The 17,170-nt window shown below is 48.9% G+C and overlaps 1 protein-coding gene across 1 annotated transcript in view; it reads left to right on the forward strand.

Annotated features, from left to right (window-relative positions):
- The first annotated feature begins 3,720 nt into the window (after nucleotides 1-3,720).
- Nucleotides 3,721-17,170, forward strand: part of LOC107123443 (collagen alpha-1(XI) chain-like) — a 203,520-nt gene continuing 190,070 nt past the window's right edge. Inside the window, exon 1 of the mRNA XM_015426692.1 lies at nucleotides 3,721-3,792. Within this exon, the coding sequence (XP_015282178.1) occupies nucleotides 3,721-3,792 (72 nt within the window). The remainder of the gene's footprint in view (nucleotides 3,793-17,170) is intronic.

Here is a 17,170-nt window from a genome sequence, read left to right on the forward strand (position 1 = left end):
AATAACGACACAACACACAGATCTGTTGAAGCTCTCTGACCAAGTTCTCAGTTCCCTCTCGGTCTCTCTGTCCCTCTCGAACTGCCTGTCAGCAGCGTTTTATTAGAGCAGGCTCACACATTTCTCCCCCCCTGCCCTGCACAGTGAAAACGTTACAAGTCGAAGACCCTAACTAGGATCACAGTATATTCTTAACAGAATGTTCTTTACCCACAGCTCATCTTATCTTGCCCGACTGTAGCCAAGTTTATACTCTCAGAAGACTTCAGCAAACTCAGCAGGCTTTGTGCACTAATGTCCAATCTTCCTGCGAGAACATTGACATTCCGGGCATGCCTCGCAGAAAAATCACCGTTCCCACATGTGAGCAAAAATTCTACTTTGTGAGCTACTGGCATTAAAGTCGCGAGCGAGCGATTTGGCTACTACATAAATTAGTCTGCTCTGGAGCCCTCCTTCCTGAGCTAAGACAGAAATGTGTGAGCCGGAGGCTGAAAAAACTGTGAGCTAGCTCACACTAACTCAGCTTAGAGGGAACACTGATGTGCACATACATACCGTACCAGGGCCGGCATGCAGAAGCAGGCAATAACAAACCACCTCTGAGCGTCTCTTGCCTTGAAAACTCTATGGGGTCATTGTACGTCAGCCGCGACTTACTGGCTCAAACACACACACCACAGGGTGTGATGTGCTTGGGAAACCCACCCCCAGCATCTGTAAATATTGCCATGCCACTTTGCAGCCTGTTAACCTGCATGCGGTTTTTGCATTGCTGCAGTGGCTCAAGTGGTTAAGACGCTGAACTGCAGGCTGTGGAAGGTCGGTAGTTCAGCAGTTCGAGACCCAGGTGTGCTGCATGACGGAGTGAGCTCCCGTCTCTAGTTCCAGCTCCTGCCAACCTAGCAGTTCGAAAGCAAGAAATCGCAAGTAGATAAATAGGTACCACTTCAGTGGGAAGGTAACAGCGTTCCGTGTGCCTTGGTGTTTAGTCATGCCGGCCACATGACCACGGAAATGTCTTTGGACAGCGCTGGCTCTTCGGCTTGGAAACGGAGATGAGCACCGCAACCCCAGAGTCAGATTCGACTGGCTTTCGAGCAAGGGAACCTTTACCTTTACATGGCTGATGCCTGAGGTGGTGCAGAGGGAGGGGAGGCTCTGGTGGGAAACTCCCCAAGGCCAACTGCTAGGGTTGGAGATTCTGGGTTGGGAAATCCCTGGAGATTTGGGGATAGAACCTGGGAAAGGCGGAGTTTGGGGAAGGGTGCTCTGGAAGGATGTGATACCATAGAGTTCATCCTCCAGAGCTGCCGTTTCCTCTGGGGGGAACAGATCTCTGTAGTCTGGGGATCAGTTGTTATTCCGGGACACCTCCAGGCCCGGCATGGAGGTTGGGGACCCTACTGATAATGTATCAGCCTTGCATTATCTCAGAGGTTCAAGGTTCTGTCTCTGTCTATGATGCCCTTTGGACTCGGTCCTTTCCGGAGCCAGTTAATGAACCCTGGGGGGCTGTGTGACTTGTTTAGACTCCCCCCTCCTCTGATAAACAGAATGAGGTAGATGGGATCATGGGGGGCGGGAGAAAGGGAGAGGAGGAGGAGGAAATTGGATTTATACCCTGCCCTTCACTACCCGACGGAGTCTCAGAGTGGCTTAAAATCTCCTTTCCCTTCCCCTCCCCACAACAGACACCCTGTGAGCAATGTTCCATCTAAGCTGTGGAGCCTTGTGAGCAAAAATTCTACTTTGTGAGCTACTGGCATGAAAGTTGTGAGCAAGCGATTTGGCTGCTGCATAAATTAGTTTGCTCTGGAGCCATCCTTCCTGAGCGAAGACAAAAATGTGTGAGCCGGAGGCTAAAAAACTGTAAGCTAGCTCACACTCACTCAGCTTAGAGGGAACCATGCCTGTGAGGTAGGTGGGGCTGAGGGAGCCCTGACAGAAACTGCTCATGAGAGTGTTATTGATGCAACAAACATGAAATTAAGCAAACTCCGGAGCACGACGGAAGACAGAAGGGCCTGGCGTGATGTGGCCCACGGGGTCGCGAAGAGTCAGACTCGACTGTGCGACTGAACAACGACAACAGGAACATGAGAGAACAGCTCTGAGAGAACTTGTGACTGGCCCAAGGTCCCACCAGCAGCTGCATGGGGAGGAGTGGGGATTCAAAACCCCGCCCTTCCAGATCAGAGTCTGCGCTCCTAACCACGGCACCAAAGAAGAGCACGGCTGGGTCAAATTTGCTCCATCTCCAGTCCTCCAGCCATCTGGAGCTCCTGTCCCAAGTGTCCTTGGGACAGTGCCGGAGTTTGCAGCCGGCCAAGTTGCTGGGTTAAAAGCAATGGCTCTTGTCCAGCTGGGCGCTGGTGCTGGGATGCAGTGGGACTGGGTCAAGGAGGAGATTGCAAGATCTCTGGAGGTGGGGGGGTGGGGGTGGGAGCCAGCCTACTGGTTAATCAGTCTATGGAAGAACAGCTGCTGCAGGCAAAGACTAATGGAAAGCGGGCAGGTCAAGTCACGGGTGCCGAGTGCCATTTGGGGCAAAGTGGGTGCTGGACTGGGCTGGACCATGCAGCTAGGAGAGTCCTCTGGGCATGAAACAACTGCAAAGGTGGGTGTTGCGGGCTGGGCATTGTAGGCGCCAAGCTACAGTGGGTTCCTAGGCGCAGTCCCTGCCATGGATGTTTCCTGAATGGCTTTGGGCCAGTCAGACCCTTTCCACTTAGCAGACCTGTCAGGGTTGTTGTACGGATACAAGAGAGGAGAGGGAAACGAGGAAAGCCACTTTGGGTTCCCAAAGACGGGACCTCAACAAAGTGAAATGAAGGAACAAGTGCCAGATGAACCAGGACCCGCTACGAACACTCTCCGGGAGTCAGCCCCGATTGAGTAGACCTCAGTAGGATTCTCAACAGTGTTCCCTCTAAGCTGAGTTAGCGTGAGCTAGCTCACAGTTTTTTAGCCTCCGGCTAAGACGCTGAACTGCAGGCTGTGGAAGGTCGGTAGTTCAGCAGTTCAAGACCCGAGTTGCCGCATGATGGAGTGAGCTCCCGTCTCTAGTTCCAGCTCCTGCCAACCTAGCAGTTCGAAAGCAAGAAATTGCAAGTAGATAAATAGGTGCCACTTCGGTGGGAAGGTAACAGCGTTCTGTGCACCTTGGTGTTTAGTCACGCCGGCCACATGACCACGGAAACGTCTTCGGACAGCGCTGGCTCTTCGGCTTTGAAACGGAGACGAGCACCGCAACCCTAGAGTCGGATTCGACTGGCTTTCGAGCAAGGGGAACCTTTACCTTTTACACACATTTTGGTCTTAGCTCGGGAAGGAGGGCTCCAGAGCAAACCAATGTATGCAGCAGCCAAATCACTCGCTCACAGCTTTAAAGCCAGTCGCTCGCAAAGTAGAATTTCTGCTCACAACAGACTCCACGGCTTAGAGGAAGCATCGATTCTGAGTAGACCTGCTGAGGATCCTGCCGGACAGCGAACAGGCAGTTAATGCCCCAGTTGCAGTTTCTGCGGGCTGAGCATCCAGAGACGCAGCGGGGGAACTCTCAGGCACCCCAGTTCTTGCTGTCCGTTTGGGCAACTCCGTGTGACACCCCCCTCCCAAGGCAGCTGTCGCCATCGGCAACCCCAGGCTACCGAAGAGAGCCCCCGGCCAGCTGACAGCCACGCCTCCCCCCCCTGCACGCCCACCCTGCGCAGCCCGATGCCCGAGGAGCAGCCGGTGATCAGCACCGTGCGCGGAGACGGCGAGGCCATGGCTGAGCGGCGGGGACTGGTGCGGGAAGGGATCAGAGCGGCGAGAGAGCGCCAGCATGTGATCCAGGGATCAGCCGGAGGGAGGCCTGGCTGAGCCGGGGACAGGGCCCGGGTGGGTGGGGACAGCCCTCGGCTCCTTCAGGCCACACAGGGCGGCGACCCCACGCGAGGCATCTGGGATTCAGAGGAGGACACGCTGTTCTCAAAAGCTAAATGGAACCGGGAGGGTGGGAGGCCCTGTTGCATTGGAGAGGTCTGCTTTGAAATGCCCCTGTCAGCCTTCTAGCGGGGATGAGTTCAGTGGAAGGGAAGAGAACAGAAGATGTGGGCGGGGGTTGCCCCCCACAGGCATTGTTCCCTCTAAGCTGAGTTCGTGTGAGCGAGCTCCCAGTTTTTTAGCCTCCGGTTCTGAAAAGTACTCGGAAACGTGGAGGGATTCAGCAAAGAGTACTTTATTTAGATCAGAACAAGACAAGACACACCGGCACGCAGGCCGGTATATATGCCCCAGAACCCACCACCAAAACACACCCCCTAATTCACCTATAGGTTGATACAGTAGCCGAGAGTCCCATAGGCTCTCGGCGGCGTACCCGGCCCCCTGATTGGTGCAGGCCAGGATCCGCTTGTGCCTTTGTCCGAAAGTACGAAGCTATGAACCTGTGCTTGACCGCATGGCCCAACGGTCGCGCACGTGGTCATGGCGGATACATTACAGCACACATTTTTGTCTTAGCTTAAGAAAAATGGCTCCAGAGCAAAGAAGAAGAGAAGAGATTGGATTTATACCCTGCCCTTCACTGGAGGTCTCAGAGCGGCTGACAAACTCCTTTCCCTTCCCCTCCCCTCCCCACAACAGACACCCTGTGAGGTAAGTATGGCTGAGAGAGCTCTGCCCTTTTAAGGACAGCTCTGATAGAACTGTGGCTTGCCCAAGGTCATCCAGCGGATGCAAGGGGAGGAGTGGGGAATCAAACCCGGTTCTCCCAGATTAGAGTCCACGCACTTAACCACTACACCAAACCACTACACCAAACTAGTTTATGCAGTAGCCAAATCAGTCACTCACGACTTTAATGCCAGTCGCTGGCAAAGTAGAATTTTGGCTCACAAGACTCCACAGTTTAGAGGGAGCGCTGGTCTCGGGTTGCGTGGAATGGGCTGAGGAGGGGGGAAAGGGGGTCATTTAATCAGTGAACGGAAGGCTGATGGACAGTGTCTCGATGCTGGCACCAGGCAACCCCTGGACTTTTAAGGTGACCAGCAGAAAATGCTAGATTGGGAGCTGAGAGACCTGGTTCAGATCCCAGTTCCTGGGCTCTCTGCCCGACAAATCGCTCTGTCTCAGTTGTCTAACTTTAGCATAATGATTAGAATGACTTATCTCCTAGGGCTGTTGCAAAGATGGACTGCCCTTGGGTGAGCTCTGTCTTCAGACTAATGGCCTGTATCTAATCATATTGCTAAGAAAAACGTATGCCTTTTTTTTTCTTAAGAGGGGTTTTCGTTGATTCCCTCCCACTAGAGTTGCCAACCTCCGGGTGGTATACTATATCTGAAAAACACTGTAATTTTTAAGGAATGTACACAAAATTCTATTTGAAATGACAAAAAACTCTTCTTAACTATTCTTTAAAGATGCAGTGCAAGTACACATTAAATTCAAACATAAAAAGCTATAATATAATAGTAAAGGTAAAGGTTTTCCTTGTTCGAAAGCCAGTCAAATCCAACTCTAGGGGGCGGTGCTCATCTCCGTTTCAAAGCCGAAGAGCCAGCACTGTCCGAAGACATTTCCGTGGTCATGTGGCCATCATGACTAAACACCGAGATGAACGGAACGCTGTTACCTTCCCACAGAAGTGGTACCTATTTATCTACTTGCAGTTTCTTGCTTTTGAACTGCTAGGTTGGCAGGAGCTGGGACCAGAGACGGGAGCTCACTCCGTCAATGCGGCACTGGGGTCTCGAACTGCCGAACTACAGACCTTCTGGTCTGCAGCTCAGCATCTTAACCTCTGAGCCATCGCAGCCCCCGGTTATATTACAGCTTACAATATAAAAGCCTTTGTGGAGCCGGTTGGAACACTGAGTAGGCCTTAGTGTCAAGGGAAATGGCAGAGCTCCTTAGCTTGGTATAACGCTTGAGTGGTGGAGTGCAACTGGGAACAGAGGAGAAGTGCCTGAGCATGTCCTGCGCTAGTCCCCGTAGCTCTTTCCTGGCTTTACCATGTGATTACGGCCGGAAGAAGGGTCCAAACAAAGATTTACCAGGGACATCTGTTGCCATGGTTTATATTTAGAAGAAGAAGAAGAGATTGGATTTATACCCCACCCTTCACTACCCAAAGGAGTCTCAGAGCGGCTTGCAAACTCCTTTCACTTCCCCTTCCCACAACAGACACCCTGTGAGGTAGGTGGGGCTGAGAGAGCTCTGACAGAAACTGCTCTTTTTCAAGGACAGCTGTGCCAGAGTTATGGCTTGCCCAAGGTCATCCAGCAGGTACAAGTGGAGGCATGGGGAATCAGACCCGGTTCTCCCAGATTAGAGTCTGCGCACTTAACCACTACACCAAACTGGTTCTTTATGTAATTGTTTGTATTGAAATTTTATTGTATTTTAACTTGTGTAAGCCGCCTTGAGCCAGTTTGCACCGGCAAGGTGGGATACAAATTGAATAAATACATAGATAAACGTATTATAGTTTATTTATAATTTATTATTATTTATTAATTTCGATTTCTATCCCGCCTTGCCTGATAAGCAGGCTCAAGGTGGCGTACAATAATAATTTACAATAAAACATAAAATTCAACAATAAAATATAAAATGCAGATGAAATACAAGCGATACAGTACAGATGCCGATCGTTGTAGTTGGCCCCGTATGACTATCCCAAAGAAAGTGCCATTAATAGATGTTCAGTATCTCGTTCGGTGGCGGCTCCTAATCAAAAGCGTGGTGGAAGAGCTCTGTTTTACAGGCCCTGCGGAACTGTAAGAGGTCCTACAGGGCCCTGATGTCCTCCGGGAGCTTGTTCCACCAGTATGGAGCCGCCACTGAGAAGGCCCTAGATCTGGTAGTAGCCAGTCTGGCATCCTTGGGGCCAGGGACAGTCAGGCGATTTTGAGTCCCCGACCTCAGTGCTCTCTGGGGAACATGTGGGGAAAGGCTGTCCCTCGGGTAGGCAGACCCCTGGCCATATAGGGCTTTAAAGGTCAAAACCAGCACCTTGAAGCGAATCCGGTATGCTATTGGCAGCCAGTGCAGCTCCCTCAGCACAGCAGCTTCCGGATTTGGGACAAGGGCAGCCCCATGTAGAGAGCATTGCAGTAGTCCAATCTCGAGGTGACCATAGCATGGATCACTGTTGCCAGGTTATTGCGTTCGAGGAAGGGAACCAACTGCCTAATCAGCTGTAGACGGTAAAAGGCTGTCTTGCCGGTGGCTGCTACCTGGGCCTCCATTGTTAAGGCGGCATCCAGGAGCACTCCCAGACATATATTCATATGTTTAAATTCAATCTGTACTTGTACTCAGTCTTCCCTCTAAGCTGAGTTAGTGTGAGCTAGCTCCCAGTTTTCCAGCCTCCGGCTCACACGTTTTTGTCTTGGCTCAGGAAGGATGGCTCCAGAGCAAACTCATCTATGCAGTAGCCAAATCTTGAATGCCAGTAGCTCACCAAGTAAAAACGTTGCTCACAAGACTCCATGGCTTATAGGGAGCATTGCTACTGTAGCTTTAAAGAATAAGAGGGGTTTCTGTAATTTGAAATAGAATTTTGTGTATATTCCTTAAAAATCGCAGTGTTCTTCAGATATGGTCTATTACATCCACTGCTTAGCCATTTTTTGTTATACCGCCTCCAGGTGGTGACTGGAGACCTCCCGCTACTGAGCACACAATCATTTTGAAGAATGCAGTGACATGAAATATTTCATTATGCAGTGACTTTGGATCTTGTGAAGATGTTACAGTTCAATCTCGGATAAAGTTTTGGCGAGACAAGGTGCCGCAGCACCGCTTCGCCCCGTCGGCTGGAACTAAACTTGCAGAGCTGCTCTATGAATAGAACTTTAAGTCTCCAGGGACGGAGGAGTCTACTCCACGGAAGCACCACTGGTGTATTGAGTGGACTTTTGAATTTCGAATTTGCATTTGAATCCTTTTCTCTGTGACTCATGAACTTGTGATCTTAAGAACATAAGAAGAACGTAAGAGACGCCAATGTTGGATCAGGCCAAAGGCCCATCCAGTCCAACCAGGGCCAGCTCACCCACTAGGCGAACTAGGCGTTCGCCTAGAGTGCACTGGCCCTTACTTGCCCCAGAGCCCCTATCTATACCTTGTGGCTAATAGCCACGGATGGACCTCTGCTCCATATGCCTATTGGCATGGTTTATTTATATGGTTTATTTATATGCATTTCAAGATTTGCATTGAAATTGTTTTGTGTGTTCGTCATTGTTGATTAAGTAAATAATCTGTGAGTGTTATATTTAATGTCTTTGAGTATTTTTTGGAGGTTTATTTATACAGAGGATTTTTTCCTTCTATTTTTTTTGTAGTAACCTCCGAGTGATTACTAGTGATCTCCCACTATTACAGCCAATCTCCAGAGATCACTTCCCCTGGAGAAAATGGCCGCTTTGGATGGTGGGCTCTATGGAGTTATGGCCCACTGAAGTCCCTCCCCTCCCCAAGCCCCGCCCTCCTCAGGCTCCACCCCTCAAATCTCCAGGTATTTCCCAACCTGGAGTTGGCAACCCTACCTCCCACTGTAGCCCACTGATTCCCCTCCCCCAGTTCTTCTTCCTGGACGTCAGCAGACCCTCAGGAACAATATGGGTGAGTCCGCAGTGCAGAGGAGGATTTAGTAAAAATGACACACACACCCCTTCTTAAGTAAACTTAAATGCCTTTTGTGCGGATGGATCCAGACCAGGGGTGGCCAAACTTGCTTAACAGAAGAGCCACACAGAATAAACGACAGATGTTTGAGAACCGCAAGACACAAAGAACTATTACACACATGTTTTTATTGAAAAAATATGCAGATTTGCTTTTTATTAACATTTAATGAGACTGCCAAAAATAAAAAAACAAAAGGGGTAAAAACAGATATTGATAATGATATTTATTTGTCCAATGAGATTTGTAGGCTTGAGCGAGGGACTTTGAGAATGCATTTAAAGGTTAAGTTGCTCTCTATCTCTGCCCCCCCCCCACCTCCAGCCTACCCAAGGAGGGGAACACTGGCTGGGGAAGGGAAGACCGATCGGGGAGGCATACCCTCCCCTTCGCTTTGCCAGCCACCCTGCCGGGAGCCACACAATATGTGTGAAAGAGCCACATGAGGCTCCCGAGCCACAGTTCGGCCACCCCTGATCCAGACCGATGGTAATAAGTAATCCTGTACAAGCGAGCCTGAATTCTCCCTAAAAGCTAAAATAACTAAACTGAGGCTATCGTACTTTGGTCACGAGAAGACAAGAGTCACTGGAAAAATAAATAATATTAGGAGAAGTTGAAGGCACTAGTAGAAAAAGGAAGACCCAGCATGAGATGAATTGACTTAATAAAGGAAGCCGCGGCCTTTAGTTTGCAAGACTGGAGAAGACTATTAACGATAGGACTTGGGGAGCTCATTGAATTCATTGGGTTGCCATAAATTGGAAGCAACTTGAAGGCACATAATGTGCACACACACACACACACAATCCTGTACAGGGGATCAGGCTTCCAGGGGTCATTTTGTAGAAAAAGAGGTGCAGGAGCTCATTAGCATAGCTCCTTAGCATAACTTATTTGCATATGCCACACCCCCTGACATCACTGGAATTGTGTCCGAAGGCAACACCCACCGCTCAGGCTCCACTGGACTGTTTTGGATTGCTAGCTATGGGGGGGGGATGTACAGATCTGTCCTTGCAGAGGAGGGAGAGCTTGTACCTGAATAAAACTTGGTCTTAAAGGTGCCACTGGACTGTTTTGGACTGGGGGGCCGGGGGGGGCTCTGCAACTTACCTGTCTGCTTCTTGCTCTGACTGAGGGCTGCTGGGAGCAGGGGGTGGGGCTTGTTGCTTGTGCCCACCCCCTGGGCTCTTTACTGCCGGAGCTCCGCTCCTGTGTGCTCCTGCAGGAGATGACTCCTGATGCTATCTCTGTTTTTCAAAATGATTTTAAAAAAAATTAATCCCAAAACATACCCTGGTACTACTGTACAAATAACCTAAGCCTGCAATGTGAGGAACACTTTCCTGGTGGTAAGCCCCATTGAATAAAATGGGCATATTTCTGAGAAGTCTTTCTTCACATTACTCCCCGTAGGATGACTTTGAAGCATCGAGGACACATTGACCAACCATCCTTCAAGGAGCCCTAGTCTAGCCTGAGAAGGTCTCCTACAGCCTAGGTGGTCCTTGTTCCAACAGAAGAGCCACCTCATTTGGAGGAAGGCTTCAAACTTTGCTTAGTGGAGCTGTAGGATAGGGGCAGTATTCGTACCAATATGTTTTGTTTGGATGTCGAGAGCCCGCTTTGGGGAGGGCGGGTTATAAATCTAAAAATAAATAAAATAAATAAATAAATTGAGAACAAATCAGCCAGTGTCATCATGCCCCTGTATCAATCGATGGTGCGACCTCATTTGGAGTGTTGTGTGCAGTTCTGGTCACCACACCTCAAAAATGATATTATAGCATTGGGAAAAGTGCAGAAAAGGGCAACTCGAATGATAAAAGGGTTGGAACACTTTCCCTATGAGGAAAGGTTAAAGCGCTTGGGGCTCTTTAGCTTGGAGAAACGACAGCTGAGGGCTGACATGATTGAGGTTTATAAGATTATGCATGGGATAGAGCAGGTAGAGAAAGAAGTACTTTTCGCCCTTTCTCACAATACAAGAACTCGTGGGCACTCCATGAAATTGCTGAGCAGTCAGGTTAGAATGGATAAAAGGAAGTCCTTCTTCACCCAAAGAGCGATTAACACATGGGATTCACTGCCACAGGAGGTGGTGGCGGCTACAAGCATGGACAGCTTCAAGAGGGAATTGGATAAACATATGGAGCAGAGGTCCATCAGTGGCTATTAGCCACAAGGTATAGGTAGGAACTCTTGGGCAAGTAATGCTCTGTGTTCTTGGTGGTTGGGGGGGGGGAACAGTGGGAGGGTTTCTAGTGTCCTGGCTGCACTGCTGGACCTCCTGATGTCACCTGGTGCTTTTGGCCACTGTGTGACAGAGTGTTGGACTGGATGGGCCACTGGCCTGATCGAACATTGGCTTCTCTTATGATCTTATGTTCTCTTATGATGGGTATGTGTGAATGAATTAATGAATGAATGAGATGAGATGAGTGGTTCCCCGAGTTCCTTTTGCAATTTGCAATGGACCTCATGATGCCACTTCCAGATGATGGACACACAGGCGCAATCTGAAAGTTACACTCCCAGAATCTTCTGCAACATTGCGTGTAATTGTGGGCCTCGCCTCTCCCATTATGCAGCACAGCTGCATCGGTGGGCAACGTCTCAGTCTGGTACATAACAAATACATTCAGAATATAACACACGAACACGTGAAGCTGCCTTGGACTGAATCGGACCCGAAATCAGACAATACCCACCAAGTTTTATTAGACCAACAAAGTTTTATTCAAGCTATAAGTTTTATGTGCAAACACACTTCTTCAGATACTTCTTCAGCACACATCTTCAGATATCTGAAGAAGTGTGCTTGCGCATGAAAGCTTATACCCGGATTTAAACTATGTTGATCTTCAAGGCCCTGACCTGGATAGGCCAGGCAAGCCCGATCTTGTCAGATCTCGGAAGCTAAGCAGGGTCGACCCTGGCAAGTATTTGGATGGGAGATCTCCAAGGAATACTAGAGGCAGGAGGCGAGGGCAGGCTTTATTCAGCCGCCTCTCTGAATATCCTCCAGGCCCCCAGTAGGAGTCAGTCACCAGAGGTCACCATGACTTCCAGGTGCACACCCACCCACATGCACACACATGCACATATTAAAAAGTACCGCCCCCCCCCAAAAGATCTTCGTTGGCACTGGACCCAAACTTTGTTCTGCTGCTTCAGACCAACACAGCCACCCACCTGAATCATCTGATACCCACCAATGTCACTATTGTCTACTCCGACTGCCAGCAGCTCTCCAGGGTCTTTCCCATCACCTCCTACCTGATCCTTTTTACCTGGAGATGCCGGGGATTGAACCCGTGACCTTGTGCATGCCAAGCAGAGGCTGAGTCAACATGTGGATGGGTTGTTTACAGTTGACCATATTAGTGGTTTAAAGTTCTGAGAGCTGGCAGGGAGCAAGGAAGAGCAGTTTGGGGTAGTGGTTAAGTGCACGGACTCTAATCTGGGAGAACATAAGAACATAAGAGACGCCAATGTTGGATCAGGCCAAAGGCCCATCCAGTCCAACACTTTGTGTCACACAGTGGCCAGAAATACCAGTGCCATCAGGAGGTCCACCACTGGGGCCAGGACATTAGAAGCCCTCCCACTGTTGCCCCCCCCAAGCACCAAGAAGACAGAGCATCACGTGCCCCAGAGCCCCTATCTATACCTTGTGGCTAATAGCCACTGATGGACCTCTGCTCCATATGCTTATCTAATTCCCTTTTGAAGCCGTCCATGCTTGTAGCACCCACCACTTCCTGTGGCAGTGAATTCCATGTGTTAATCACTCTTTGGGTGAAGAAGTACTTCCTTTTATCCGTTCTAACCCGACCGCTCAGCAATTTCATGGAGTGCCCACGAGTTCTTGTATTGTGAGAAAGGGAGAAAAGTACCTCTTTCTCTACCTGCTCTTTCCCATGCATAATCTTATAAACCTCAATCATGTCACCCCTCAGTCGTCATTTCTCCAAGCTAAAGAGCCCTAAGCGCCTTAACCTTTCCTCATAGGGAAAGTGTTCCAACCCTTTTATCATTCGAGTTGCCCTTTTCTGCACTTTTTCCAAAGCTATAATATCCTTTTTAAGGTGTGGTGACCAGAACTGCACACAGTATTCCAAATGAGGTCTCACCATTGATTTATATAGGGGCATTATTATATTGGCTGATCTGTTTTCAATACCCTTCCTAATAATCCCCAGCATAGCATTGGCCTTCTTTATTGCAGTCACACACTGTCTCGACATTTTCAGTGAGTTATCCACTACAACTCCAAGATCTCTCTCTTGATCAGTCTCTGCCAGTTCAGACCCCATCAATGTGTATTTATATTTAGGATTTTTGGCTCCAATGTGCATCACCTTGCACTTGGCCACATTGAACCCCATTTGCCATGTTGACGCCCACTCGCCCATCCTTGACAGATCCCCTTGGAGTGCCTCACAATCCTCACTGGTTTTCACCACCCTGAACAACTTTGTATCATCCGCAAATTTAGCCACTTCACTGCTTACTCCCATCTCCAAATCATTAATGAACAAGTTAAAAAGCAGTGGACCAAGTACTGATCCCTGCGGTACCCCACTGCTTACCACCCTCCACTGAGAAAATTGCCCACCTACACTCACTCTCTGTTTTCTATGAACTAGCCAGTTTTTGATCCATAAAAGGACTTGTCCTTCTATCCCATGATTTTTGAGCTTACTTAGGAGCCTTTGATGAGGAACTTTATCAAAAGCTTTCTGGAAGTCAAGGTAAATAATATCTATTGGATCCCCCTTGTCCACATGTTTGTTCACCCCCTCAAAGAACACTAACAGGTTAGTGAGACAAGATCTTCCCTTACAGAAACCGTGCTGAGTCTGCCTCAATAGGTTTTGTTCATCTATGTGCCTACTAATTCTTTCCTTAATAATGGTTTCCACCAATTTACCCGGTATCGACGTCAGACTGACTGGCCTGTAATTTCCCGGATCTCCTCTGGAACCCTTTTTAAAGATGGGAGTGACATTAGCTACCTTCCAATCCTCAGGAATGGAGGCAGATTTTAAGGAAAGATTACATATCTTTGTCAGGAGATCCACAAGTTCACATTTGAGTTCTTTCAGAACTCTCGGATGTATGCCATCTGGGCCTGGTGATTTATCAGTTTTTAAGTTGTCTATCAGTTTTAGGACCTCCTCTCTCGTCACCTCAATCTGACTCAGGTTTGAGTTTGAACCGGGTTTGATTCCCCACTCCTCCACTCGCAGCTGCTGGATGACCTTGGCCAAGCCATAATTCTGTCAGAAGTGTTCTTGAAAAACTGCAGTTTCTGTCTGAGCTCTCTCAGCCCCACCTACCTCCCTGGGCGTCTGTTGTGGGGAGGGGAAGGGAAAGGAGTTTGTAAGCCGCTCTGAGACTCCTTTGGGTAGTGAAGGGGGGGTATAAATCCAATCTCCTCTTCTTCTTCTTCTTCTTCTTCTTCTTCTTCTTCTTCTTCTTCTTCTTCTTCTTCTCATGTATCAAAGGAGGAGAGGGCAAGGGAACAAGGCCAGGTCTGCAAGCTCCCAAAGGGGATGCTGGGAACCTGTCCCTGCCCAGAGAAAGTGCACCTGGGAGACACAGGTTTGAATCCCCCCCTCTTCCATGAAGCTTGCTACTAGGTGCCATTGGTTCAGTCACTCTCTCGCAAAGCAACCTACCTCACAGGGTTGTTTGTTCTGAAGATCGAACTGGAGGAAGGGGAGAATGATGTTGGAGGAGGAGGAAAGCGTGGTATAATATCTGAACCCCTGCTTTAAGCTTTTTTGTATTTTTAACCAATGTTCAAGTCTAGTTTTTGAAAGAAAACAGAATTTAGCAGAGAATGTATCCATGTTGATCCCAAATGCTGGCTTGTCTCCTGCCACACCGCTGAGCAAAGCCTGCAGCTTCCTTCTAGACCAAGGAGGCTTCTCGACTGGAAGGGGGTTCTTCTTCTTTAGAAGATCCACATTTGCTGGAGGAAGGCTTCCCTTTTGCTCAGTGGAGTGCTAAATGCACAGTGGCCCTTTCTTTTAAAAGAGAGACTCAGAGCGCATGCACTGGAAGCATGCACGTCTTCTGCGGGAATCGTTCAGAAATTGCCATAAAACACCAGCCCCAACCCACCGATTTCTTGTTTCTGCAGAGACTTTCTCTCATCACTAGATGGCGACGTACCACAACAATGGCCCATGCCTAATTTGCAGCCCAGTCCATTCCTGAAATTACACCTTTTAAACCCCTTGACTTTAATTGAATTAGAAAGGTGTGGATTTGTTTAGGAATGCACTATAAGAACAGAGAAAGCCAGACGAATTAGAGTGTCAGGCATTATGTCCCTGTGCAGTAATGACTGTCTGTCTGTCTGTCTCTCTCTCTCTCTCTCTCTCTCTCTCTCTCTCTCTCTCTCTCTCTCTCTCTCTCTCTCGCTCCACTGCACATCCATACCTGTTGTGTTGTAGAAATATGATATTTTCTCAGCATCCAAATTCCTAGAATTCATACCTGGGATCAGGACTATTTTTGGGCAGGAACGCACAGGAACGGAGTTCCGGCTGGCTCCCAAGTTGGCCATGCCCAGCAGGAACTCATTAGCATAACAGGTCACACCCAACAGCAGAAACTCATTAGGATTGGCTACATTAGGGGTGTGTGGCCTAACAGGCAAAGGAGTTCCTGCTACAAAAAAAGGCCCTGGGTTTTGACAACAAACAAGGTAAACAGAATAAGAAGCAAAAGGTGGGTGTGGCTGGATGACCATACTTCTGGTAACATGGGGGTGTGGCCTAATATGGATGTGCTGTCAGGGTGTGGCCTAACATGCTAATGAGTTTCTGCTGTTGGGTGTGGCCTGTTATGCTAATGAGTTCCTGCTGGGCTTTTTCTACCAAAAAAGCCCTGCCTGGGAGCACAATCGATTCTTCCCTGGATAGATCTTGTATTGCAACTGTGCTGGCTGCATGGAATGAGGACCCCTTTCAAGATAGTTCAATGCCCGAGGAAGAAAAGCCACAGGGCATCATCCTTCCTCTAATAAACATGGGATGGCAGTTCTCCAATGTTTTGAAGTTTCTCAGCTTACTCTGTTCTTCAGGACTCCCCTGCAAGGCAAGTCTATGCTACTTCCCATCCCCCCCAACATAAAACGCAAGAATCTCAGGTCACCAAACGCCTTACATGCTTCTCCTTGACGTTTCATGTTGAGTGTTGTTAAATAAATGGCAGTTACTGAGCAAGCAGCTGCACTGAGAGCAGGTGTGATGTTGTGGGTTAACAGGGTTGGGCGAGTATCTGGAAGAGGCAGGTTCGAATCCCCGCTCATGCCAAGGAAGCTCATTGGATGGCTTTGGGCCAGTCATGCATGCACACGTGCACACAAAAGCTTCTATCCAAAATAAAACTTTGTCGGTCTTAAAGGTCCAGGTTCGAATCCCCGCTCATGCCAAGAAAGCTCACTGGATGACTTTGGGTCAGTCGTGCATGCATGCATGCAGGCACACAAAAGCTTCTATCCAGAATAGAACTTTGTCGGTCTTAAAGGTGCCGAGAGGAGAATGATGTAAGCCCCTACTGGGGAGAAAGGCAGGGTGCTACATACATTGATTTCATGGCCCTTTGGCATAGGAGGCAGAAACAAACCAAAATTTGCTATCGAGCCTCCATCTACCCCCAGCTCCACTCCTCCTCCCTCTTTCCAGACCTTGTGACCTACCAGGGTCAGGGCTTTGGATAACGAGAAGAAGACGAGTTGGATTTATACCCTGTGCTTCACTTGGAGTCTCAGAGTGGCTTACAGTGTCCTTCCCTTCCTCTCCCCACAGCAGACACCCTGTGAGGCAGGTGGGGCTGAGAGAGCCTCTAAGAGAACTGCTCCTGAGAGAACAGTTCTTAGGGGACTGTGGCTTCGCCAAGGTCACCCAGCAGCTGCATGCGGAAGAGTGGGGAATCAAACCCGGTTCCCCCAGATTAGAGTCTGCGCTCCTAACCACTGCACCAAATTGGCTCTCTTGTGGATCTTGACCTACAATTTGAGACTGATTGACAGAGGACCACAATCCAGTTGGAAGGGCTCACTCATTTCAGTGGGGCTGTCTCAGGAGAACTGCCCTGTGAATGGTGCTCCCTTAAGTAGTATCTTCAAGTCCGTCTCCAAGGCAGAGCTGGCCACCTCCCCTCGGCATCTGGGCCCAGTCCCTTTATTGAACTTCATTTCTATTGCCCTCTTCTTCCCAACGGGGACCAAAAGTGGCTTCCGACATTCTCTTCCTCCATGCCATCCCTAAAACAACCCTATGAGCAGTGTTCCCTCTAAGCTGACTTAGTGTGACCTAGCTCACAGTTTTTTAGCCTCCGGCTCACACATTTTTGTCTTCGCTCAGGGAGGCATGGCTCCAGAGCAAACTAATTTATGCTGCAGCCAAATCACTTGCTCATAACTTCAATGCCAGGAGCTCACAAAGTAGAATTTTTGCTC

Source organism: Gekko japonicus, unplaced genomic scaffold, assembly GCF_001447785.1.
Source record: "Gekko japonicus isolate JY-2015 unplaced genomic scaffold, Gekko_japonicus_V1.1 scaffold2569, whole genome shotgun sequence".
Lineage (NCBI taxonomy): Eukaryota > Metazoa > Chordata > Lepidosauria > Squamata > Gekkonidae > Gekko > Gekko japonicus.